This window comes from Antennarius striatus, chromosome 18, assembly GCF_040054535.1.
Source record: "Antennarius striatus isolate MH-2024 chromosome 18, ASM4005453v1, whole genome shotgun sequence".
Taxonomy (NCBI): domain Eukaryota; kingdom Metazoa; phylum Chordata; class Actinopteri; order Lophiiformes; family Antennariidae; genus Antennarius; species Antennarius striatus.
In genome coordinates, this window is record NC_090793.1 from 11,073,666 (window position 1) to 11,100,518 (window position 26,853).

The 26,853-nt window shown below is 39.5% G+C and overlaps 3 protein-coding genes across 3 annotated transcripts in view; 1 reads left to right on the plus strand and 2 right to left on the minus strand.

The window, feature by feature from the left end:
* Nucleotides 1-990: 990 nt before the first annotated feature.
* On the plus strand, nucleotides 991-6,379 carry rpe65a (retinoid isomerohydrolase RPE65 a). Its single transcript, XM_068341370.1, has 14 exons — nucleotides 991-1,068; nucleotides 1,420-1,502; nucleotides 1,686-1,836; nucleotides 2,018-2,125; nucleotides 2,797-2,938; nucleotides 3,021-3,168; nucleotides 3,532-3,613; nucleotides 3,701-3,833; nucleotides 3,936-4,075; nucleotides 4,154-4,283; nucleotides 4,374-4,488; nucleotides 4,587-4,681; nucleotides 4,765-4,876; nucleotides 4,956-6,379. The coding sequence occupies exons 1-14, from the start codon at nucleotides 1,058-1,060 to the stop codon at nucleotides 5,099-5,101; spliced, it is 1,596 nt and encodes a 531-aa protein (XP_068197471.1). The 5' UTR covers nucleotides 991-1,057; the 3' UTR covers nucleotides 5,102-6,379.
* Nucleotides 6,380-8,662: 2,283 nt separating this feature from the next.
* On the minus strand, nucleotides 8,663-12,049 carry LOC137612708 (RING finger protein 11-like). The gene is made up of 3 exons (XM_068341371.1): nucleotides 11,364-12,049; nucleotides 10,892-11,061; nucleotides 8,663-9,071 (listed from the first exon to the last, which is right to left on the minus strand). Exons 1-3 carry the CDS (start codon nucleotides 11,484-11,486, stop codon nucleotides 8,900-8,902), a joined length of 465 nt encoding a protein of 154 aa, XP_068197472.1. The 5' UTR covers nucleotides 11,487-12,049; the 3' UTR covers nucleotides 8,663-8,899.
* A 690-nt stretch (nucleotides 12,050-12,739) lies between these two features.
* LOC137611871 (voltage-dependent R-type calcium channel subunit alpha-1E-like) overlaps nucleotides 12,740-26,853 on the minus strand; it is a 55,152-nt gene continuing 41,038 nt past the window's right edge. Inside the window, exons 29-44 of the mRNA XM_068340010.1 lie at nucleotides 26,536-26,646; nucleotides 26,337-26,417; nucleotides 25,965-26,084; nucleotides 25,759-25,824; nucleotides 21,257-21,348; nucleotides 20,992-21,166; nucleotides 20,776-20,903; nucleotides 18,365-18,461; nucleotides 18,043-18,148; nucleotides 17,552-17,659; nucleotides 17,364-17,464; nucleotides 17,041-17,147; nucleotides 16,852-16,951; nucleotides 16,115-16,247; nucleotides 15,037-15,203; nucleotides 12,740-14,494 (exon numbers count right to left, since the gene is read on the minus strand). Coding sequence (XP_068196111.1) covers nucleotides 13,976-14,494; nucleotides 15,037-15,203; nucleotides 16,115-16,247; nucleotides 16,852-16,951; nucleotides 17,041-17,147; nucleotides 17,364-17,464; nucleotides 17,552-17,659; nucleotides 18,043-18,148; nucleotides 18,365-18,461; nucleotides 20,776-20,903; nucleotides 20,992-21,166; nucleotides 21,257-21,348; nucleotides 25,759-25,824; nucleotides 25,965-26,084; nucleotides 26,337-26,417; nucleotides 26,536-26,646 — 2,211 coding nt within the window. The 3' untranslated portion in view covers nucleotides 12,740-13,975. The remainder of the gene's footprint in view (nucleotides 14,495-15,036; nucleotides 15,204-16,114; nucleotides 16,248-16,851; nucleotides 16,952-17,040; nucleotides 17,148-17,363; nucleotides 17,465-17,551; nucleotides 17,660-18,042; nucleotides 18,149-18,364; nucleotides 18,462-20,775; nucleotides 20,904-20,991; nucleotides 21,167-21,256; nucleotides 21,349-25,758; nucleotides 25,825-25,964; nucleotides 26,085-26,336; nucleotides 26,418-26,535; nucleotides 26,647-26,853) is intronic.

The following is a 26,853-nucleotide window of genomic DNA, read 5'->3' on the forward strand; positions in this document are numbered from 1 at the left end:
CTACCCTGGAGAACAGCCTGCCATTGTGTTACCCTGGAGAGCGATGCCCTCAGGTCACTGGAAAGCACAAACCCCCTCACCACGCCAAAGCCAGCCCCAAGAGAGGGGATCAACACTGCCTGTTCCTAACGGCTAGCATTCAGTGACTATCCATTTTTCATCATTAATACATCATAATAAAAAATGTATGTTACAAATTATAATCATTCCAAATAGAGATGTCAAGATGGAGGTACCACATAGCAAGCCCACCACAGACAAATCTCTCTCCCCATGGAAGAAACAATGCAATGTTTGTCTTGTGGCTACATGAAGCTTAATCCTTACTGCTGGATTATAGTAGGACTGAGACAAGCCAGTTAAGACATCAATGGTACCATTCCATCCAATTAGTGTTATCATGTTCTGCAAGATCAGAATAGCAGCAAGAGTTCTCTATTTCACAATGGACTCCATTCTGTTAGTAGTTTTAACATCAGGTCGTATTTTTGGACTGAAAAAGCTAACTAATAGGTTTAAATTTGGTCCAATTCAGTCATAATCCCATATCTTTTTTTAGCATTTTGTAGTTCTGAAACCTGAAAGTGTAATTGAGTTAGACATTTTATACTCAATCACACATCATAATCTGAATTCATCAATAAATAAATACAGTCACTTCTCTGAGCACACTCCATAAAATATATTGCACTTAGAATGACTCAGCACATCTACAGACTTTAAGCACAACTTCTGAACTGTTGTTACAGTTGAAAGAATGAATCACATGCACAGTTGCAACATGTTTTCCCAATTCTGTGCAATTAATATTCTGTACAATAAATCCGGGTTGAGAGCGGCAGCCATTGAGCCATCCAACAGAGGATATTGGCACAATGGCATGCTTGTTCACCCTGCAACACAATTGGTCAGGATCGAGGTTTACAGCAGAGATTGCAGGGGCTATGTGGAGGACTGAACGAATAAATACCCCTAATCCACAAGGAAACCAGAAACTTCTCCAACTGCACCAGAAGATTTATTAACAGTTTGATTCGTGTGCTGCCAAGAGGGAAACATGGTCAGCAGGTGAGGTTATAATGAATTATAATGGTAAATGTCATTTTTCTACTACAAAGGCAAATAGACAAGAGGAGAGAAAAAATGGAAACACGGTGGCATGTTTTGCTTTCTTTAAAACTGTGTTTTAATCATTGTCTCATCTCATTTTTTTGATTCATCATCTTCAAGGGTTTATGTTATTTTCAAAAGAAATATTTTTTTTATATCTGCTTAATCCACAGCTGATGAGTCTCCTTACCATAAAAATGCTCAGAAATTCAGTGAGACAATTGGCCTTATAGTAAACTTGCAGAAAATCTAATTGTGAAAAAATTTGCTGATATGTTGGATGACATGCTCACTTTCTTTTTATAACAGATTTGAACACCCAGCTGGTGGTTACAAGAAAATTTTCGAGACATGTGAGGAGCTGGCTGAGCCTCTTCCAGCAACCGTCATAGGTTTGTTTGCATATTTCAGATAGAAATAGACCACAGACAAATAATTTTGGGCTCTTGTGTACTGATTACAAGACATCATAGAATCAGAGTCCAGTGCAGGCTTTGGAAGTATTTCTCCAGACCATTACATTTCAATTCTATCTCCTGTACTTTGTGACAGTTTGTTATGATGGTATTTCACAGGTAGGATTCCTTCTTTTCTGAGGGGAAGCCTTCTCCGTTTGGGACCTGGGCTCTTTGAAGTTGGAGATGAACCATTCTATCATCTTTTCGATGGCCAAGCACTCATGCACAAATTTGACTTCAAGGATGGCCAGGTCACCTACTACCGGAAGTAAGACTTTAAGGACAAATAGCGTTTTGTCATTTGAACATACTGTTTATTATCCCCTTGGGGAAATTTTTCAGTCTGCTTATATCATGTACTGTATGTTAGAGCGTGTAGCAAACTTCACCTGCAGAAGCATGAAACTTTGACTTGATTTGATTCTTTTTCTTCACGTTCCTCCATGTAGGTTTGTCAGAACGGATGCATATGTGAGAGCCATCACAGAGAAGCGTGTCGTGATTACTGAGTTCGGAACCTTTGCGTATCCTGATCCCTGCAAAAACATTTTCTCGAGGTGGGTGTCCTTTCCCCATGAAGTTTCCTATATTATACAAGCAGTAAAGGACAAGGCGCTCAATGCATAGATCTATCCATTGTGACTGTTAATATATGCATGTGTAGGTTCTCGGTTATCCAGGTCATCCAAAGCTGTTTAAATCAATCCACTTCAGTTCTGAAGAAGCCCCTTGGAAGAGAGGCGAAACATCTTCAAGAAACTTTCTTAAAGTCTAATGGATTGATTTAAACAACTTTTGTAATTACATGAAATATTGTTGCATAACTGCCAATGCATTGATTAATCATTTTTTTCTGTTCAAAGCAGTGATGTATTACAATGGTCAATGTTCATGCGTTCGTCCTTTCGTTTGTCCATTTGTTCGTCGGTTCATTCATTAGTCCACCAAATATCTTCGCACCCATTGCGAGGGAAGGGGTGAATTTCAACGTAGTCATCCTGTCATATGATTTATTGATTAATTGAATGACTCCCCCCCTCCCAAATGCACTGTCAAATAAGTGCATTGAAATAAAAACTTAAATACGTATGTCATGTCAAGTGTAAAAGTAGAAAGTGGCATGGACATGACTGTTTGAGTACCTAATACTTGAACTTAAGTGTAGTACATTACTAAGTACACAGAAACTTTCGACATCATCTCTGTGCAAAATGTAATATTTTTCCAGGTTTTTCTCCTACTTCAAGGGAGTTGAGGTGACAGACAACTGCCTGGTGAATGTTTACCCAGTTGGTGAGGATTTCTATGCTGTAACAGAAACTAACTTCATCACTAAAGTAAACACGGACACTTTGGAGACACTGAAGAAGGTACACAGTCAGAAAAACACCTGTCTTGTCACAAAACTGATCTCTTCAGTAATCATATTAAATTCCTTTATTTTCTATCAAGGTTGATATGTGTAACTACATCAACATTAATGGAGTGACGGCACACCCTCACATTGAGAGGGATGGGACGGTGTATAATATTGGAAACTGTATGGGAAAAGGAGCTACCCTGGCTTACAACATCGTCAGGATTCCACCAACACAGAAAGGTTTGGATGAGGAATCACTGTGACCCATTTCAAGAACCCAACAATGTTATTTCTTCCAAATTACTAAGTATTACATTAAATTAAATCATTTATTAATATCAGCACAATTACTTATTTTCCTGAAAAATTCTAATCCAAACTTTTCTTGACATGACTGGAAATAAAAACCAAGACCAACCGGGACTGACAGGTTAGACAGTTGTAAGAATGATATGTAAAACACACAGGTTGATTTGAAAAGGAATATGTTTAATTTGTATTTATGACTATTCTAATCTTCTGTTAACCCACAAGGCTAACTGTCAATACACTATCAAACGATTTACCTTCTTTTTCAAAGATGACATTTGCCTCTCTTCATAGACAAGTCTGATCCCATTGAGAAGTCCAAGGTGGTGGTCCAGTTTCCCAGTGCTGAAAGGTTCAAACCCTCCTACGTGCACAGGTATGTGTGGTCTCCATACCCTAGGATCTGATGTTTTCATCATTATATAAAAATTCCATTTTCACATTTCCCCCTTTCCAATTACAGTTTCGGCATGTCAGAAAACTACTTTGTCTTTGTGGAGACACCTGTGAAAATCAACCTGCTGAAATTCCTCAGCGCTTGGAGTATCCGAGGCTCTAACTACATGGACTGCTTCGAATCCAACGAGAACCAAGGAGTAAGGACTCTCAGACTAACATCATGTTTTAATTGTTGTAATTCTAAACATTATCATTACTCTGCCCCGGCCACTCATATCCCTTTGATATATGTTTGGTAGACATTGTTTCACATTGCCAAGAAAGATCCAGGAGAGTACATGGATCTGAAGTTCAAAGGTGCCGCCATTGGCATGTTTCACCACATCAACACATATGAGGACCAAGGCTTCATTGTTGTTGATCTATGTGCATGGAAAGGGTAAAAGAAGTGCTAAACATTGGACCTTTATTTGAACTGTTATGATTCATTCAGAGATAATATTCATTTTCTATGCAGTTTTGAGTTTGTGTACAACTATCTTTGGCTGGCCAACCTGAGAGCCAACTGGGAAGAAGTGAAGAAGGCTGCTATGATTGCTCCCCAGCCTGAGGTCCGCAGATACGTCATTCCAGTGGATGTCCACAGAGTAAACAACCTGTCTTACTTATTGGACACAATTTGCTCCTTATAGTTCTAAGTTCTAACTTGCTCATTTTGGACCTGTTGCGTGATGAAGGAGGAGCAAGGAAAAAATCTAATCAGCCTGCCATACACCACGGCCACAGCTGTGATGCATGCTGATGGGACAATCTGGCTGGAGCCCGAGGTGCTGTTCTCAGGGCCCCGCCAGGGTACAGACACATTTGATTCATTCAGTCATTGCAGACACATATACATATAAGTTACTGTAAATAAGTTCACTATTAACCTTTGTAATGTTGTTTTGCAGCTTTTGAATTCCCTCAAATTAATTACGAAAAGTATGCAGGAAAGAATTACACATATGCCTATGGCCTTGGCCTCAACCATTTTGTTCCAGACAGGGTAAATCACATCTATTTTCAATAGTAAATCATAGTGTTAAACAAACTTTGCATTTACTACTTTTTTTTTTTCTTCTCATGCAGATCTGCAAACTGAATGTGAAGACCAAGGAGACCTGGGTGTGGCAAGAACCAGATTCCTACCCCTCAGAGCCCCTCTTTGTTCAGACTCCTGAAGGGATTGACGAGGATGATGGTAAAGAATACATTCAATTCAATATCTACAATCAGTGTACAGTAATTATTTTATGATCATAATGACACCATGCTCGCAGGAGTGCTGCTGTCCATCGTGGTGGCTCCGGGATCCCAAAGACCGGGATACCTCCTTATCCTCAATGCCAAGGATCTGTCCGAGATAGCCAGGGCAGAGGTGGAGTGCATCATTCCTGTCACTTTTCATGGGATGTACAAACCCTAATGACGTACATTAGATGTTATTAACAGGATAAATCATGTCTAAAGGTATCATTATGTCAAGAAATATAAAGCTAGTGGACTGATAAATGAAAATCAAATTATGAATCTACATCAATTGAACGTAGCTGCCATGTCCCAACCCAAAGTTGTCAAATGCCCTCAATCCTGAAGAAACTCAATACTCTGGTACAGATAGACCATATGACCTACTGTAGGTCAGGGTGAGCAAAGGTGATATGAAAGTAACCCAAGTCCAGATACAGTATGCTTAATAAGCAAATGGAGGAACTCCGTTGTGATTTGTACATCTTTATACAGTCCTAACAGATCACAGGGGAAATCTCACTGAATTCTGTCCAGCAATTTTTTACAAGGGGATTGCAAGAAAAATCTGAATTTGTACACCCTGAGACTTAATGGTTGGAAAATAAAATTCTACATAATCAAAGAAAAGTCTTATTTTCTGATGTCAGTTTTCTCTATTAGTTATTTTATGGGGAGCCTATTTATGATAAAATGAGCAAGAATGTCAACTGAGGGCTCATTCCTCTGATAAATTTGTAATTTTTACGTTATTTTTTGGACATCCTTCAAAAAAAATCCTGGCGGTATTTATTCATTGCCACACAAATCTTGACATAATCATTCAATGTCTGCCCTCCTAGTGTTGTTTAATATTATTGGAATTTGACCTAAAAAAGTTAAATCATGCAAGTCTTGCAACCTTTCAAAGCTGATTAACTGCATCACTACCTAAGTCCTAAGAAATGAATAGCATCTTGCAAATTTCTTCACGTAGTACAGACAAATTCAATGTCACAAGCCCACATGTTCCACATTAATGTACCCATAATTCATGAATAAAAACATTGCGTACTTTTGATTGAAATGGATAAAGTGACGACATGATCAGGCAAAGATTTGCTCTCTGGTTTTGCAATTCCAGTACCACTCTGACATTTGCATAGCAAATATTTAACACCTAACATTCAATTTTACTTATATTTCCTTAATAGCTGATGTAAGCAAAAGCTTCAATAATTACAAGTATGGCTGGTGCTCACTTGCTACGTCAGTCTAACAAAGAACTCCTGTTATGTAGTCATATTTTCCACTCTGCTGCCAGATTTTAGGATTACATTAATGAAAGTCTACTGAAATATTTTGCAATCTCTTATTCTGGTAATCACAGGGGCCCAAATCCAGTCCATAATGTCGGACTGATGCCAGTTGAGTTTTCTCAATGTAAAAAAATGAAAGTGTGTGCTAAAATAAACAACGAAAGTGGAGTTGTTTTTGTTGTTTTTTTAATGGTGGGGTCTTTGCCTTCAACAAAGAAAGAAGTAAAACAATTTTAGAGGAAATATTAATTTTAGGAATTAACTCAAAACTGAGAAAAAGCTCTGTGGAAAACCTGACAACTCAGTTTTAACCATCACACCACAAAAGAAGTCTCTCACATGCTGAAGTTCATTTGGGAAAAGAGGTTCGCACATTAGGTCTAAACCAGTGTAAAACTTGTATATGCACTGCCCAACACAAATGCTACAACAAATATGAAGGTAAAAGAAAAAACACAAAGAAAAAATACAACAACCCAATGCCAAAAATCAAAAATGAGGCTAATGGTTAGTATTACTGTTGCAGTGAATGAAAATAAATTTAAAAAAATTATAGTGTGATATCACAAATAATGTGATGTGTAATGAAGAAAGTGACTTGTGTATTGAAAAAAATCAATTTTAGGTCATCTCAAATTTAGTCTTTCAGCATTTTGGAAAAGATACTTCTCTACGAGGGAAGCAATATATTTAGCTTAACATAAATACTACTGTAGTAGCATGCGAAAACAGTTTGCATGGCTCAGACCCACGTACAGTACAGTACTCCCAATGATTCAGTTTTAAAAAACATTACACACTGGTACCGCTACATTTTACCGGTTCACAGGCTAGTTCTGATTTTTAAAACTTTTTACATTGGTGTGTTTTATTTTATCCAATCTGTTTTTAGGTTACATTTACTCTCCATAAATTGGGGCATCAGTAGCTTAGTCCACAAACAGCCTGCATGTGTGTTTAATCTGGTGATAAAAGAATTTCCCCTTTGGTGATAAAGTTCATTAAATCTTCATAAACCATAAATATACACTTGGGCATATTTCTGAGCCATGCTAACCGTCTCTGCTTATTATTTTTCTAACTTTCAAATCCTCACTAAATGCAAACTACAACCAAGGCAGTCACGGACAACAACGTCCCCCTGAATTCAAAATTTTACCCTGACCTACTTGCATAGGTCAAAGATCAAAGCCAGTGCTTTGACCTACTTTCATAGATCAAAGTACTAGCTTGGTCTTACTCACACTGGCCTTCTCCTTGTTTTTCTATCTTATCTGGTTCCTGAGAGTACAAAAGTTGAAATTTGACTGTGACCTAATTTTCTCAAGGTCAAGGTCATCATCTGATTTTCATCCCCTTTGCCGCCCAAGTAATATGTTTTTTGTTTCATCTTTCCATCTGTAACGATTGCGAAGATATTTGGTGGAATAACTAAATGATGAGCACTGAGCACTGCTTTGAAGCTGGATGTAATAATGAAACTGATTCTGGCCTTCTCATTTAGCCCTTGACAAGAGATCAAACCAGGGCATTTCCCACAATGTTGAATATCTCCGTTGAACTGTAGCAAGCTTCTGTCTCATTACTCACTAAATTTGAGGGAAAAAAAACGAAACAGAAAAATGGGAGTCACACACTACTGAATCAGAATTCATGGAACACATCTTCAGATCATATCCTTCAGTGTGATGCATGACTACCAATAGCTCCAAAAATATCTTGACCAGCTATATAACTTTCATCTTGAGAAAGAAAGGAATGAAGTATTGATAGTGCAAGGTTATAGGGTACATATATTAATATATTGTTTATTGTCCTATAAGTAAAGTGCAAATCTCTGAATCAGATGAAAGGTGTGCGCAAGCATTGGTAGTATTTGACTGACCATTCTTAAATGAGCCCTTTAAATTGGCTGCCAGCTACTTATCATATAGTAAAACACTTAACCTCCTACCAAAAAAAAATGTTTCCAGACAACTCTTAGCATTTTCAAGTCTGGTTAAATATCACATAGTATCAATCTTTTAGGTGTACACTGTGTAGTTGTAAACTTTAAGTAATGTCAGTTTTTTCTGTGTAGAAAGCAATTAGTCAAGTCATTCTTGGACACGTCCCAATGGAGTTGATTACGATTACACTCGGCACGAAAATGGATGGATTAAAGCCATTCTTGCATCACGATAGTGTAGGGCCACTTCATTAATGTGAGGACATGGCTAGGAGCTCAGTATGATGAGGTCTTTCTAAAGTAATACCTTGTAGCATCAGGCTAATTAACGGTATTAGTGGATAACTGGGATCGTAGGTAAACTTGAGTCCATTGTGGGGAAATACCACTGAGACCTGCTCAAGTGGAAACACACATCAAACACACACACACGCTCACTATCAACATCAACCCCGGGTACTGCCTCAGCAAGAAAAACACACAAATATTATCACACTGGATCATCTTGACACAGTTTCCTGCCAAGTATTGTAATTAATATTTAAGACCAGCTTATTGAGGCTAAGGTGCACAGAATGGCAACTTAAGGGTAATTATTTTCATTATTGCAAAAGAAAAAAAACAAGAGTATTAGCTTTTCTCACTCTACAGGGGGACAGCTTTGTATGCACCCAGTTTGTATGTGTTAGGGGCCATATTTCATCTATGCTTGAGGAAAACGTGCGAAAAATCAGTTGGTCTCGTAGGTTGAGAGCAAGGCAGCATCCACAGGCTCCATGCAAGAGGGGCATGTGAAGGATCTCATCAGCCAGTCGTCTATACAGTCCATGTGGTAAATGTGCATACATGGTAGGAACCGGATGGGGTCCCCATATACAAAGTCCAGCATACAGATCACGCACCTGAAAAAGCAGGAAACAGGGACACTAAATACACACTAGTATAAAGCTGATTTAGTAACATGAGACTACAGAGAACTTCATATTTAAGGATGAAAAATGAAAGGATCTTCCAGATGTTTCCCAGCGTTTTATAAATAAAAGATTGATTGAAGTTAGGGCGGCACGGTGGAATCTTTTATTATGTTTGAATACATGTGCTTCAGATAATCACTGCAATATTCATTTAATCCATATTTTTTGTTTCTTCAGCATTCAGTTTTTGTACCACAAAGTTTAAAATAAATCCAGCTTCATTTTCTGGTGTCAAATTTAAAGACAGCTGTTTTTTTTAAATGAACTTTGGGTGCAATAACTATTTTTACTTGTCTGTAGTTCTTCGGTACTTAATTGGAGTGTTAGGCATTTCTGCATTTATGATCAACAAGTTCTGAGACATAATAATAATAACAATACTAATAATAGTGGCGGCACAGTGGCGCAGTGGGTAGCGCTGTTGTCCCACTCTGTGCGGAATTTGCATGTTCTTCCCGTGTCTGCGTGGGTTCTCTCCGGGTTCTCCACCTTCCTCCCTCCTCCAAAAACAAGCACTTCAGGTTAACTGGTCGTTCCAAACTGCCCCTAGGAGTGAGTGAGTGCATGCTTGTCTGTGTCTCTATGTGGCTCCGTGGTGCACTGTCGTCGCACCTGGAGTTTCCCCCGCCTCACGCTCTCAGTGAGCTGCGATAGGCTCCAGCCCTCCGCTACAGCGGATGAAGTGGTAGATGAATGAATGAATGACTGAACGTAAAAATAACTGATAGAATTGTTGAAAACGGAAATGACTGTTTAAGAATTAGGATGTGACTTTTATTACACATTTTGTTAGCAAATGAAAAGATTACAGGCTCCTAAGTGTTTGGGCCAGTGTATCCATCCATCTTCTTGAAGACACATCATCAGCCACTTATCTGTTTTGTGGGTCACAGATCTGCTGGAGCCTATCCTAGCTGGCTACGGATAAGAGGCGGGTACACCCCAGACGTGTTGCCAGCACATTGCAAGGTCAGCCAGTCAGCCAGCCAGTCACCTTCAGATTACCACCGCAGTGGGTCACGGGGAGCCGGAGCCCATCTCAGCGGCATAGGGCGTGAGGCAGGGGACACTCCGGGCACGACACCAGCGCACCACACAAAGACATACAACCATGCACACACACACTCATTCCTACGGGCAATCAACCTGAAGCGCATGCTTTTGGAGGTGGGAGGAAGCCGGAGAACCCGGAGAGAACCCACGCAGACACGGGGAGAGCATGCGAACTCCGCACAGAGCGGGGCTCGAAGCCGGGTCTGCCGTGTTGTGAGGCGGCAGCGCTAACCACTGCGCCACCCACATTGCAAGGTACCATTACTTATTATTTTCACAATACTGAGGCTGCAACTAAAAATTATATTGACTTTGCAGCTAAAATCAACAAATGCTTCTCTCAAATCAATTTCATTTTTGAGTATAGCTACAAAAACGACGTATATGCTTTTGAGGGTTCCAGATTAACAATTTTCAATGTGCAATTTGACAATCATAAAAGTCAGTAATTTGGCCCTTCACTTATTAAACATATTAAATCATTGTACATTATACTGTCATTGATGAATAATGACAAAAAACTTCTATGACCATATTATATCATATATTCTCATGTAATAATGTGTATTAAAACTATTTAAAATGTGGGACAACACAGTTTAAAATGAGCAGAACAGTTCCTTTTAATTTAACAGATAGTGTATATAGCTGGTTATAATGGCATTCAACGTTGCTCGACAATGCGAGCTGCTTACTCTCTGATCTTCTTCTCTGAGCCATCTGGCCCTCCATCATAAACACCCCTGGGGAGGTGCTGGATGAGGCCGATGCGCTGAGCTATGCGGATCTGTTCCTCTTCCGTCAACTGGGTGGCCAGACGGGCCTGACTAGGTGTCGGGTGATACATGGGCATGTGAGCCTGCTCCTGGGAACAAAGAAACAGCAACATTCAGACCATTTCTCTTGGTGAAGAGGCCCGACTCGTCTGGTTCTGTGCGGCCATGGTGCGAGGAAGAAGAAACCCACTGTCGAGGCTGGACAGTTCATGAGAACGACTCTGAAACCCGATTGTTTACTCAGTTGTTTATAGACTATCTGGATTCAAAATAGACAATATCAAAAGCACCATATAAACACCGAGACAGTCAAGATCATCTTAAAAGCATTTTTGTCCTATGCGACGTTCAGTCTTCTGTCTATATCATTTAAACAGCGTTAGTGTCTCACCTGGTATGGCGGGGGTGGCTCCAGGTCCGGATCTGTCCCATCACCGAAACTCGCCCGGTCTGACTGGGATTCGTGAAGCAGGGAAATGTCGTCCGCTGTCGGTGTTTTCAGACAGTTACCCATGTCTTCGCGTCTCCTGTCCCGGCCGAAGTTACAAAAGCTAATCTTTATTTCTACCAGTCGTTCTCGGTGTCTTAATGTAACGCTTCCTTCTTTCTGATATCCCAGAAACAAATCAAACTTACAGGTGAATGCCTACAAACAAAAATACCATAAACATGATAATTAACTCCTGAAAAAAGGCTGCATTTAAAGCAGATGTCCACAATAGGTTCCTCTCATGTTTACATGGACCTCCACCTGGAAAACAAAACAAAGGACTCCTTCTCTATCAAAGGCTAACGGCGTAGTTAGGTACTTTTTCGCTAAGCAGCTGGACGGCTTCCTTCATTAATTTTGCTCATTCCTCTCTAAAAATTGACAGTTTCTAGAAAATAAGTATTTCGGTAGCAAGTGAGACATTAAGAATGAGCGGTCCCGGTGCAAAACTACCGCGTTGTAACTTCACGGAGAACATTAAACAGTTTGCTGCTCTGCTAGCATTTTATTCCATCGGACGACATGTTATCGGTCCGCTGGATATGACGTCAGGACGTGATTCTGCTCTGTGATTGGAGGAGATCGTTTACGTCTTTTAAAGAGAGCTTCGAAGTCCCGCCCTACTCATGACACGAACTGAAAAATAATCACGATTTTAAAAAAAAATTGCACTCTATATATTGATAAACACATTTAAAAAAAAAAAAAATCAGATGTCATGTTTATTCATATACTTCCTGAATCAATTTCTTCCTGCTACAAATATTTTGTCACAAAACACAAAATAGTTGTACTTTCATTAAAATCATTCTATGAACAAGCAATCTCTCATACAATTGTATAAGAATTGTAATTGTACACAATATTCTTACAAAGTTTGTTCAGATTTTTAATTTTCTACATGGTAAGAAAATTACAATGGTGTGTTCATGGAATCAAATTTTTTCCAGCTCAAAGCACCAGAGCTTGGTTATATTATTAGTGGCATAGTAGTTATGTTCTAATCTTGATCATCTCCCGTTTCATTCAAAAATGAAAGATGACACGATCTGTTACGTAACACTATTATTGTAACAAATATAGTCACTCATGTGTTTGAGCAGAACAATAGCCCGTTTATCTGTTGCATTACTTAATTGATAACAACAATGTACAGAAAACATGTGTGGAACTCTTTGAAATAAAAAAAGCATGAACTATCAGTTTGAAAATGAACATATAAGCATTTTGTATTATTTAACTGACTACATAAAGGAGACACCCAATAACAGTGGCAAGGACACCTTTATTCGTATATATACAGCTATTATACACATAAAAAGCAACAAAATATTTGCATTCCAGGAACATATGATACAAATTTCCATGTTTTTGGTCAATTGAGTTTCAAATAATTGTCTTTCTCAGGCAAATAAAACAAAACACTAGCCTTAAAAATGAATACTGTACTTCCAAAGATTCTTTTACCTTTAAAGCTCATGAGCTGATACCATTTTTTTAAATGCACGTTTCAAACAGCATAACTCCTCTGTACATTATTATATAGTGAGTAAAAGAGTTACGTTTATAAGTGAAGCAGGTGTGTCATGGTGTGACTACAGTGTTTCACAATCAAGAAAAAGGGTCATTTACTTTTATGTGAGTTCATCGTAAAAATACACAGTTCTTTACACTTCTGTTGAATAGAATTGTTCAAAAAGTCATTTTTAAAGGGCGTAGACTAAACTGGAAACTGCCTGTTTTGAAGGATAGCTAAAATGTTTCAGAGAAAGTGTATTGGAGGCAATATCCTACAAAAATGCAGAATAAAATAACAAATAAGCATTTTTCTATGTTATTCTAATAATGTATCCATATCCAACACCTTACGTTCAATACCAAAAAGAAAAACAATCAGGGAAAAATCAAGCAGTTTTTCCGCAGCACATTCATTCATAATGTAGAAAAATCCAGCATTATTGAGAGTTAGATATTAGTATCAATATTGTGTGGTAAAGTACATGATTGCCTCTTCACGATGGCTTCGTGTCTTGATCTGGTCCAATAAATATCAATGGTGTGATGATCACAATGAATTTACAAAACAAATGATGTATAAGAAAATGTAGTTACATATTCATACACCCAACATATAAATACTGATTAGAGAAACACAGAATCATTTAGAAACATATTCAAAATGAAATTATCCATTAACACAAGCAAAATAACTTAATGCATTCATTTATTTTCTGCATCTGTAACTGTCTGATGTGTTATTACTCTCTATCATCAAGTACAAGTCAGGAAATAGACCTTATTTATTTTCAATATTTTCAGTGTTCTCTGTGAGTTGGCAACTACAGTTTCAGAAAAAATTAATTTAGTTTTATTTGTATTGGAGTCATGTTTTACATTCTTAGGACTCATGGCCTCAAAACACTGATGAAAAAAAGAGTCACATGATCTCAACTCTGACACCTCTAACACCTCCTTGGGATTCTCCCTCCTCCATCATGCTGTGCCTCCTGTCCCTAGCACCTGTCATCCTCCTCTGTGTCGCTGAGCGGATCACAGCCTGAAACAGAGGCTGTCTGAGCCAGACGCTTCCGAAAATGTCCGTTAGGGACCTGCCAGCCTGTTCGCAAGCGCGGCCGGCCTGAGCTTATGGTGTTTGAGCGTCCCAGACTGCAGGCAACAGCCGCCTCAAAGGTCAGCATCTCCACAGGACCAGAGGGATCTGGGCTGTGGTCATCCTCTTGGGAGGCCAGGAACGGCTCAGAGGGGTAGCGTCGAGGTGGAGATGGGTATCGGCCCACCTCACTAGCTCTATTGCCTGCAACCCCCTCTTGGGTTTCCCAAATGGACTTGTCCCGCCTCGTGGTTCCTGGGCTACCTTGTTCATCCTCGCCTTCACCAGCGGACGGGTGTGTGTGACACACAAGCGGAGAGTAGGAGATGTGAGAGTGGGTTGGGGGCTGTGAAGAAGGTTGTCGGCCACTGGGGGTGCTGGACTCTGAAGTGGAAGGCATCGGACTGTCGGAGCTGTTGCCCTGGAGATGGGAAGGGTTTTTTTAAGAATGACATAAATAATGATATAAGGAATAGTAAGGTTAAATCGGACATTCCAACAAATTCCCATTATTATTATTATTATTTTTTATTCTTATCATTACATTTCCACAAAGTCATGGCTTTAGTGCAAACAACATTGTATTGTTAACTTCTTTAAACATCTGCTCTAAATTGATGTGACAGGTTCACTGTTAAAGTTCCAACATTCATGCATTCATTCATTTGTTCATTCTCTTGAAGACCACACAATCAACAATCTCCTCATCTTCAGCTGCTCATCCAGATCAGCGTTGAACTTGTTCTGTCTTATAAAATGTGAAATAAACAAGATGCAGCAATTTTTTCTGTTGAAAAGCAAATCTAAAAATGGTAAAACTAACATGAATAAAAATCCATCTTTGTCAGCCCTAGTCTGCCTCTGATCTGCTCAACAATGAAAACATTTTGACTATTTGAGAAATGTCTTTTACCTATGCAGGTCTTTTACCGATGTTCCAAGTTCCTGAATCAATTAGCTCACCTGTTTATCTTCAGGATGTGCTCTCTCCGTGCTTGAGAACTGACAGGGCGGCAAGCTTCTTTCCTCCGAGTTACAACGAGAGGCGTCTGGAGAGAGGAGGTGCGAAGTCTCCTTAGATCGGCCACGCTCACTGGTACCCCTCTGCTGCCAGTGTTCAGAACGAGAAACTAGATGGATGACATTCAGGAGAGAGTACAATGTGAAAAGTCAAAGAGGAAAACAGCTGGTTGGGGCTACATACATAGCTTACCTCCACCAAATATGAATGAGGAGTGAATGAATAATGGATCCAATGTAAAAGCGACTTTGAGTATCCAGAAAAGCGCTATATAAATCAAATCCATTATTATTATTATTATTATTATTATTATTATTATTATTATTATTATTATTATTATTATTATTATTATGTCCATTAAAACAATAGAAAGCTGCCAAATTATATACATGTGATTTTCATGTAAGTTTCTACAAATGAAGTGCAAGCATATATATCTTAGATATGAACAAATTGTTACATGGCCCACATCTCTTTAAACACATGACTGTACTTTAAATAACATGGAAAAAAACAGACAAAAAAAATCTCGTTTGAGCTATTGTGAAACCTGACTGATTTAATTCTTTCCGGCATAATCTAATATATACTGTCACACATCGACTTCTGAAAACAGACTCAACCACATGAGCATGATTTAATCAACATCATAATAACTTGTTCCTTCATGTATGAACTTAATCATTAAAGACAATGGATCCTCAGGCCTGAATCAGACAAAGCTTGGCTCCACAGCCCTACAAATGCAAAATACAACCACACCCACATGGCGGCTGCCTTCACAGGCTTTTTGCAAATGACCAAAAAGCCTGTCCATGAGCATGTAAAAAGACTTTTTGTTGCTATGTCTGAAAGCTGTTCATTGTCGTGTTAAGATGGCTAATGCAAAATACAGCTAAAGTTTGTTTTACTTCAACACAATCATCAATATCCAAGATTGAAGTGAATGCCATGAATGCTTCATACTCTATGCAAACAAGGTGTGGTAACACAATGTAATGATAAATCAGAAGAACTAACCAGCAGCCTTGTAGCTTTTGTGACGAGGTCGATAAACTCGCTCAGGACTTTTCTCTTCCTGCCAAAGTCCATTCACCCTCTGATCCCCAACACAAGAGGCTGAGCCCTTTAAGGAGTCGCTTGTATCTCCTGTCTGCTTTTCATGTGAAAAATTAACAGAGAGAACAGACATGATCTATATATCTATTTTTCAGACAGATATAACTTCTCATTTTTCACAGATCATACAGTCAATTGACTCTGAAGTGCTATGTCTCCATCAACATGATAGACATGAGACATCATCAGTTGCCCTTATTTAAGTTCATTTATGTTGAATTACTAGTTAATGTTTTCAAGAACTGGCACAAAATTTAACAAATTCCTCTTTGGCCAATGATTCACCCTCAGACAAAATGTCATCAAAATCTCTTGTCTGACTAAACAAATACAACAAATAGTTATCAGTGTTCACATCTGCTGTTGAATTTGACCCCTAAAACTATTGAAAAACAGTTTGAGTAGGATGTCTGTAAAGATTCCCAGTTATCCATGTCATGTAGATTTCTGTGTAGAATAAAGTCAACTGGACTTGTAGGAAGAGCTTGAAATCTTTTGCTTCTTATCCGAGAGGCTTCTGCTTTCGTGACTAGCTGGAGTTGTAGAGTGTTAACCTAGTCTGAATGGGGAATTTTTCTCCATGAATTTAATGTCAACAGCACATATTGTTGCACACTGATGTGGGCTGTCTTTCTCACCAGATTCAAGTCTTGATTAGCATCAATGTCTGAGCCAATGGGCTGCAAAAATAGTTCCTGGGGTGAAATGGGGCTCAAAGCCACAAAGCCTCCTCTGGTCCTGTGTGTGACAGAGAGAAAGAATAACAATGGCAACAATCATATCAAAGAAACACTAGATAACAAATGTTCACACATGTGCAAACTCACAGGGCCGAGCCAGCACTATGGGGCATCATTGGCAGTGTCTGCGTGTTGGACAGGATGTCCTCAGGGAGGGTGGAGGCATCCAGACGCTTGAACATCAAGCTACTCTTCTGAGACACCAAAAACAAAATAAACCTTTGTCAGAAGCCTTCATTTTTATGACGACCAGGACACATTTAAGATTTGTTGCAAGCAGATTATGTTATTATCATGATTATCATGAGTACAAATTAGAGTTCATTGTCATGTCATTTCCATAATATGGTATTGTATATTTAAATATCTAAGGGGGACACCCACATAGTTATTTGGGATGCAGAGCTTACCTGAGCTTCTAATTGTTGTCGGAGCTTCTTGGCTTTGTTTTGCTTGAAGTAGTCCATTATCATCATGGAGGCGTAGATCTTCCCCACAGTCATGTCTGTATCTGAGATGACAGACACACTACATCAGCTTTCACTGCTTGTCTCTCTCCCTGTCACACTGAGTGTTTCTTCTATAGTTAAAGTCAGACCTTTGTTGATAGGTACAAGTAGGTCCAGGGTCTTCTGGGGCAGATAAGGCCAAATGATACTGATCTCTCTCTGGAGTTCAATATCTAGACCGATGCGGTCCTCACCACCTGAGGAAAAACATCCACATCGACGTTGGCTAAAAACTCTGTGTTAGTTCACTGGTATGAAATTAACAAATATATACAAAGTAAGTAAAGTATTTTCATGTTAATTACATTTTGAGTAAAGAAGCCAAACCTTACTCTGACAGCTGAGAGGATTTACTGCATTTTTCTTGCATATGAGAAAATGTTTTACTTCCCAAATTGACAAAACAAGTACATTTCAAGGCATTGCTTTCTTTTTTTTAACTTGACAATAATTTTCATTTTACAGATATTTAACGATACTAGACAACTCTAATCAGCTGATAAACAGCATTAAGTACATTAAACAGTAGTTGCCCTGGATGCCACATTACAATCATAATATCCTTATTGCTGGCCCTTACCTCTTGCTATTTTAATGTCCAAGGCTGTGCGGATGAGTGACATCAGGGTGGAGGTGAAGTGGACAGTCATGTCCTCATCCACAGGCATGTTCATCAACACCAACCTCTGAGAGAGCAGAAGGTTCATTCATTATTGATATGACATCAAATAACAGGAATGGTCCTATAATGGGTGTTGATCATTAGTCTGTTGATTCCCTTGATTTCACCTGAACAATTATTAAACTGTTGTGCTCCACCAAAAATAACAGATTCATGTAAGATAGACACGTTACTTGATTTTTCCTCTCATTTATTAAACACGTCAATATGTTTTCAGTACCTTGTAAGCAATCTTAGCAGGACATTTCTTGCCCAGACCCAGGGGTGGAGACATGTGTGTTAGCATCTCATACATGGCGGTGTAGTGGATGCGACCACTTCAGAGGCAAACAGAAAGGAGGGGGCATAGAGACACAAAAGGAGGTGAGGTTTATCAAAAGTGACAGAAAATTCATACCTTTTGCATGAAGACAGAGAGAACACCCTTTTCTGTTTTATCTTGTAAAAATGGCAGACAGAGAACTCTAGACACTATTTTGCATTTGAATTTCATCAACTTCTACTATACCAGGGGTGTCAAAGTCAAATACACAAAGGACCAAACAGACAAATTTGCTACTGTCCGAGGGCCTGACTGGTTCAATGTTTACCATAACATATTGAAATGAACATAGCCTATTTAACCAAGAGCTAACACAGTGTATATTATTTAATGATTAAATGAATAAAGCAACATTTTGTTATGGCTCTGTTAGTAACTTCAAGGGGAAACATTTACAACAGGAACAAAGCAAAAAGTAAATGCCATCAAAAGCAAAATATGTTCCTTAATATCAAGAAAAATGCATAAATGAAATAGCATGCAATATAAAGTGAAAAGGCATTATTGTGCTGCTCTATGATACTGCAAAACACTGCTTTCAAATATTAAAATTTAAAAAAAAAAGTCAAATCAGTTGTGTTCTTTCTAATGGCTCTTATCTGCAATTTTCCCTGAGTCCATTCAACTGAAATACATATAAATAAAATAAAATACAAAAATCTATGGCACACAGATAAAACAATATTTCGTTCAAAGAGATGTCACGTCTTGTAAAAAACAAGTGTAAAAATTTAACTGAATTTAAAACTGAAAATGTGTTACTGCTGTGTGATGCTCACTTGCTGAGGCTGACCCTGATATTTGATGGTGTCTTATCTTTTCTACAAGTTCATCAATGTTCGGGGTCAGGCTCTGAGCTGAGGACATCCTCAGGACGGAGTGAACGCGTTTATCAGTCAGATGGCTCCTGTGTGATGTTTTGTTCAGTTTCATCAGAGAGAACAACTGTTCACACAGGTCTGTGCTACCAAACACATAGAGTGTCCAAGCATCTTGGATGCACAGCTGGGGCATTGTGTCGGACATGAAACGTGCAAACTCAGCAGAAGACACACAGGTGAACATACACCCTGACTTCCACCTGGCTTGACACCCTCTGCTCTCAGCGTCCACCTTCCTTTTAGCCAATTTTGAAGAATGTAGTCGCTACATTCAACCTCTGCTCTGACTGCTGATAAACAACGAAACCAAAGCCTGCTTGCTGTGCTGCAGTGACTTCCGGTATTTTTGCATTGTGGGAAATGTAGTGTTGGTACATGCAAATTACCAGCAGGCGGATGTGACCTGCAGGCCAGTTCTAATGGTAATTAAAAATCATCCAGGGGCCATAAATAATTCATCACGGGCCAGATGTGGCCCGCGGGCCTTGACTTTGACATGTTTTCTATACTGACTGCGCCTTCAAGTTTATTTCACTCTACCTTGTGACTAGCTAGTAAAAAAAGATGAATGTAGATCAGGAAACTGTATCAGTAAGTGTGCTGAGAAAAGCAGTGATTGAATTCCAACATTGATTTGAACAAAATAGTCAAAGTCAAAGGGTTCCCATAACTGTCAATCAAGCTCCTGTACAGGCACACAATTATGTAATCAATGATCCAGCAATGGGCAGTCATGAGAGAGAATGATAATGCTCGTGGCACAGAGAAGAGCTAACTACAGTATTAAAAACAAAAAAAATATTCTGGAGAAATTAGGTAGTAACTAAATTCAAATATAATGATTTCCCCTGTGGGGGTAATTTATAACAAATTATAATTATAATAATTATAATATAAATTATAACATCTAATCAGCTCAACATATACAAAATCTGAATCAGGGTTTGCCAAGCCAGGCCTTTAAAATTTATGCCCTTCTAAATGTAGCATGTATTTGGTTTGTTTTTAATTAGGCTGATTTTTCTATTTTTGACTGATATGGTTTAAAACTCTAGAATATTACCCAGGACACCAGAGGTTAGCGGTAAAATCATCACTTGGTCTGATGACCCAGTGTTTCAGGGACAGAAACAATTTACGTTTAGCCTGACCAACAGAGAGATAAAGTTAGTGTACTGGACTGGACGTAAAATATTTTTAACTAGCTTTATTAAAATGAAGCAACTGAAAATGACAAACTGGAATAAGCCTGCTAAATTTGATAAATGTAGGTTAGATAAATAGATAGAGAGACAGACAGACAGACAGACAGATACTTTATTAATCCCGGAAGAAATTGCACTTAAATTATAAATTACAGGTTATAAAACAGGCCCAGGTCTGTTTAAACTGTAAGTAAAATTGTGACAAGCAATAATTCGATCTCACCATGCCAGACGATCATATTCCCCCCAGATACGAACAAACTCATCCAGGTGATGGGGACCCAGGATTGAGGAGTCTCGTGTCAGGTACTCAAAGTTATCCATAATCACAGCCACAAATAGATTCAGCATCTAAAAAGACACAAGTAGGAGAACAGTGTCCGCGGCAACCTTGCACATACTGTATATAACACAACATTTTATTTTGTTGTGGCCTGACCAGGAAGGAGCTGAAGAAGATGAATGATACAAAGTAGCAGTATGCAAAGTCAGTCCCACAGGCTCCCTCGTGATCCGTAGACATGGCAAGCGGCACAATGGAGTGGTCTGGTTCACACTCCTGACCCGACAAACATGAAAGCATGATCTCCTGCCAGGACTCCCCCGTTGCACTCCTGGTGGTTCAAACATGAACAGACACTGAGCTGATATCAGATTCAAATCAAATTGAACTTGGACTTTGAAGGTATTATTATTAAATCAACCTGAACAGCAGCATCAGTGCACCGAAAAAAGTCTTGAAGTTGTTGTGTTGATTGATGTGACTCTCGTCATTTAGCTTTATGTTTCCAAACACCTGTAGAAAACAGACTGTTTTAGTACAATTCTTCTTCTCCTATTGGCTTTTCCCTTCAGGGGTCGCCACAGCGAATCAGTTGCCTCTATCGAACCCTGTCTTCTGCATCCTCTTCTCTCACACCAACTACCTTCATGTCCTCTTTCACTACATCCATAAACCTCCTCTTTGGTCTTCCTCTAGGCCTCCTGCCTGGCAGTTCAAAACTCAGCATCCTTCTACCAATATATTCACGATCTCTCCTCTGGACATGTCCAAATCATCTCAGTCTGGCCTCTCTGACTTTATCTCCAAAACCTCTAACATGTGCTGTCGCTCTGATGTACTCATTCCTGATCCTATCCTTCCTGGTCACTCCCAGAGAGAACCTCAGCATCTTCATCTCTGCTACCTCCAGCTCAGTCTCCTGTCTTTTCCTCAGTGACACTGTCTCTAGACCAGTGGTTCTTAAATTTGTTGGAGGTACTGAACCCTGCCGGTTTTATATGCTCACTCACCGAACTATTCTTTAGTAAAAAAAAAAAAAAATATATATATTTTTTAATTTAAGACATAACTATATGTTTTACTGGTGTACTTAATGAATTGTGCATTAATGTCACCATTTTCAAAGAACAAAACCAAGACAGTGCATGAACTCACATGAAATGACCTACCTGCAAATCAGTGTGACTTCTATTGTTATTGAGAGACCAGTTCAGATATGCATGGCTTCACCTTGGCAAGTGCTACTCTGATGTCATTTTCACAGCAAAATCTGTTTCTTTTGTTTTCCATGCAGCTTAAGAAAGTGTTCCTTTATTTTTGCCAGTGTGAGACTAGAGTTGCTCAACTTGGCATAGCAAATCATGCAGAATGCTGACTCCCATCACGTTCCGTTATACAGTACATGTAAATTCACGTTGTACATATTGGTCCCACTTTTTTCTTTTTTGCTCAACATAGTTACTATGAATTAAAATATTAAGAAAGCAATCAGATGACGTAGCATCATGACAGGCATAAATCAACTACTGAGTGAGCAAAATTCCATGTAGCACAGGTAGGCTAATCGATGTAGCGTGATTACCTGCAGCCAGTGATGGCTAAGGGGGGCGTGTCATCACGAATTGACACAATGTGTCAAACGTACACAGTGATTCGTGTATGTCCGGCAAAAACACCTGACACACCATGTGTTCTGTCTTGACCTCCGTCTCTGCCGAACCCCTGAGACCGACTCACCGAACCCCTAGGGTTCGATCGAACCCAGGCTAAGAACCACTGCTCTAGACCAAACAACATCGCTGGTTTCACCAGTTTTGTACACCTTTCCTTTCATTTTAGCTGAAACTCTTCTCTCACACATCACACCTGACACTTTCCTCCACCCGTACCATCCTGCCTGTACACGCTTCTTCACCTCTTTTCCACACTCTCCATTGCTCTGAACTGTTGATCCTAAGTACTTAAAATCGTCCAACTTCTTGATCTACTGTTATTGCTGTAACTATACTCTTCCACTTGGGTTCCTCTCATTCACACACATGTACTCTGTCTTACTGCGGCTAACCTTCATTCCTCTCCTTACCAGGACAAACCACCACCTCTCTAGCTTCTCCTCCACCTGTTCCCTGCTCTCACTACAGAGAGCGAACATCTGCAAACATGATAGTCCATGGAGACAACACTTGCTTTTATGTATATAATAGAATATTGGAGATAAAGTCAGACAGGCCAGACTGAGATGGTTTGGACATGTCCAGAGAAGAGATCATGAATATATTGGTAGAAAGATGCTGAGTTTTGAACTGCCAGGCAGGAGGCCTAGAGGAAGACCAAAGAGGAGGTTTATGGATGTAGTGAAAGATGACATGAAGGTAGTTGATGTGAGAGAAGAGGATGCAGAAGACAGGGTTAGATGGAGGCAACTGATTCACTGTGACGACTCCTAACGGGAAAAGGAAAAGAAGAAGATTGAACTCGCAAATTCTAACATGCAGATGCTTTTAGGCACCATCCATTACTTTAATATTAACTAGGATGACAAAACCATGTATATACTAAGGTGAAAGTCATACTTGCATCTGAGCATTTTACCCCTTTTTCAATCTGCATCAGCACCACTGACTAATAATGGCACAAACTCAAGAATGAATGGATATATGATGTCTGTGGCCCAATTATAAACTTATAAGCTATATGCTTTGTCTAGTCTCATTTAAGTCCTACTGTTGATTTAGTAGCGTTTGGAGCTGAGGTATCACTGACAGCTGTTCAGTGACAGTTAAGAGGAACTGTGTGAAACCAAATAAGTAACTAGTTCAGTGGGTTGAATACTCAGTCCTGTGTTTGTACTACCGTGTTAGCACACAGCTATTATTAGCAATGTGTAGATAACGCCTTATTTGCTCCTTGCTCCTTGCTGACTTATGTTTGTGTTACTGCTGTAACTAAGTATATCTCATAGCTTCACAGATAGACAAGGGCGAGATGGATAAGAATAAAGCTTTAGTAAAGAAGAACTGACAGCAGGAATTAATTTATCTTTTCACTCTGTGCAAGTTCTATTAGCACCCAGCAGTTAGTGGTTACAAAGCTAACATTAGTGGCCTGCTGAGCTGTGAGGCTAACATCAATCACTTTCTTCCTCCAGGGCTAGGTTCACATAAACAGGCTGAACAGACTGAATCTTGGCCTTAATGTGCCACAAATTTTTCAAAAAATACAATATTTTAAAATCACATTTGAGTCGCTTTTATATTTGGTTACAAATCAGATGTACGTCATATTTGTGGGCATATGGCACGAATACATTGAGATACATATAAAAGTAATAATCTCCTTGCTAGAGCTAACTTACTTTGAATACATTTACTGTCTCTAAATTGATAGAAAAATACAAAATTTAGACTAGGGATTGGCTTTGTTGAAAGTTGTGTCACATTAGCTCAGTCCACTAAGTCGTGGACTGGGGACTGGAAGTTGCCGGTTCGAGACCCGGTTGGACTGAGGTCCCAGCTTAGTGGGAGGTCCAAGCTCCCGTGCCAAGTACTGCCGAGGTACCCTTGAGCAAGGCACCCCCCCAAACTGCTCCTTTGGGGTTGCACCTGGTCGGAGCTACCCAGCACTCTACCTCCCACTGGATATACTGCATGCTTGAAGGCCCCCTTGTGTGTGTTTGTATCTGTTTCAGGGGCCTGTACACACATCTGCATATGCGAGTCAAAAATCAGCAAATGAGCGGGGAAAAAAAGAGTGCCCTCTTCAGGTCTATGGAAAGTTTTTGCCCCAAGTGAAGGAATTTCAGCATCTTGGGTTCTTGTTCACGAGTGAGGGAAGGATGGAACATGAGTCTGTCGTCTGTCGTGGTGAAGAAGGAGCTGAGTTGCAAGACGAAGCTCTCAATTTACTAGTCAATCTACGTTCCTACTCTCACCTATGGTCATGAGCTTTGGGTCATGACAGAAAGGACAAGATCCTGGATACAAGCGGCTGAAATGAGTTTCCTCCGTAGAGTGGCTGGGCGCACCCTTAGAGATAGAGTGAGGAGCTCAGTCACCAGGGAGGAACTGGCTCCTCCTTGAGCGGAGCCAGCTGAGCTGGCTCGGGCATCTGTTCCGGATGCCTCCTTGACACCTCCCTGGGGGGGGTGTTGCAGGCATGTCCTACCGGGAGGAGACCTCGGGTAAGACCTAGGACACAATGGAGGGACTTTGTCTCTCGGCTGGCCTCGGAACGCCTCGGGATCTCCACTGAGGAGGTTTCTGGGGAGAAGGAAGTATGGGCATCCCTCCTGAGACTGTTGCCCCCGCAACTTGGCCCCGGATAAGCGGTTGAAGATAGATGGATGGATGGATGGATGGATGGATGGATGGATGGATGGATGGATGGATGGACAAACTAATTTCCCCAAGTGAGATTAATAAAGTACATTTCTTCTTTCTTCTCTTTTTCTTCTTCTTCAGAAGTGTACATTTTACTAAGAGCCCGTCTAGTTTTATCATGTATTTAACTCTTCTTTAATTAAGTAGAATTTCTATTAACTTTAATTTGTTTACTGATATGGTTTGATAAAATAGACTACTATTCAACACTAAATTTGCCACAGATCAATTTTTTTGTAAATTCTAAAAGCTTACAGTCAAAGTCGTAATCATTTTTGGTCCTAGATCACATCAGTATACTGTCGTCACTATATCTTATTTGTTGGTACATGTCTTTACTATATGCACTGACAGCTGACAACTATGGAAAAAAACTAGTTTTAATAAAGATGAACAATTTTTTAACCAATGACACATGTAAACCTATTGCAGAAGACGCTGCATGCAAGATACTGCATGAATTTGAAAGAAGAATATGTCAACTGCAGAAAATCAAGCAGATGCCCTCTATTATGTTATTTGTGCTGCATTAATTATAGGATACCTGCATTCCAATAATGGCGTATATGAAGAAAAGCATTGCAATGAGAAGGCAAACGTAAGGAAGAGCCTGTTGGAAAAGATACAAAAAATTTGATCATTTAAAATATATAAATTCAGTCTATTGCCTGAAAAATATATTTCATCATTTTCAGTCATTCAAATCAATCATTCGCCTAAAAATGGTGTGAGTGATTAAAGGTGTCTGACCTTGAAAGACTGCACGAAGGTCCACAGCAGAATGCGAATGGTGTAGCCCTGTCTCAGCAGCTTGATCAGCCTTGCAGCTCGGAAAAGCTTCAGGAAGCTCATGTTGATGGTGTTCAATGACTGGACAGACGTACAAATGATTGAAGAGACGATGGAGGGAGGGAGGGTGAGAGTGGAAGACAGAAAACAGAATATAAAACACAGATGGCAAAATTCATCACAACATGGCTTTACTTGTGTGTGGAGGCAGGGATCGTAACACATGAAGAAACTTGGAAAGAACAAATGCTACGTTTTGAGCTGGCAATTTGTGTCTTATCTATTTAGGGTCATGGCGTTGTGAAAATGAATGGTGTCTTGGCAGCAACTCACCTGTAAATCCACGATTATCTCAGTGATGCTGCCAAGGACAGTGATGAAATCAAAAATATTCCAAGTATCTCGAAAGTAGTTCTGTGGCAGAAGAAAATGTTTGTTGTTGTTCAAATGAGCCATCTTTAACTCTCTCCAAATCATTGGAGCTGGGCTTGATGTAAATTGTCACCTCTGTCTTCATGTGTTCAATACTCACCACTAAACCGAAAGCCATAATCTTCAGTATACACTCCAAGGAAAAGAGGACGGTGAATGCAGTGTTGAGGTGTTTCAGGACAGTGTCATAAGTTGCAGGGGCTGAGTAGTACTGAAGAGATAATAGATCAACATTAAAATACCACTACTGTTACGGGTCTCTTTCAGTTCATTGATTACATTCAAAGTTCATAAATTTCAATATGCAACTTTCAATGTTTAAATATTGCATATTTGAAATTAAATGAACTGTATTAATCTCCGATAGACGACATTATTTGTTGACTCTAGCACACTGGTAGTTAGTCACATGCGTATA

What these genes read in the sequence shown, in the direction of transcription:
- rpe65a (XM_068341370.1), top strand. An exon ending in AAACCCTCCTACGTGCACAG is followed by an intron (nt 3,614 to 3,700) that starts GTATGTGTGGTC and finishes TTCCAATTACAG; the next exon opens with TTTCGGCATGTCAGAAAACT. An exon ending in TTCCAGTGGATGTCCACAGA is followed by an intron (nt 4,284 to 4,373) that starts GTAAACAACCTG and finishes TGCGTGATGAAG; the next exon opens with GAGGAGCAAGGAAAAAATCT.
- LOC137612708 (XM_068341371.1), bottom strand. Translation starts at nt 11,486, where the DNA reads ATGGGTAACTGTCTGAAAACACCGACAGCGGACGACATTTCCCTGCTT. An exon ending in AGCCACCCCCGCCATACCAG is followed by an intron (nt 11,062 to 11,363) that starts GTGAGACACTAA and finishes CTTTGTTCCCAG; the next exon opens with GAGCAGGCTCACATGCCCAT. An exon ending in TCAGAGAAGAAGATCAGAGA is followed by an intron (nt 9,072 to 10,891) that starts GTAAGCAGCTCG and finishes CTGCTTTTTCAG; the next exon opens with GTGCGTGATCTGTATGCTGG.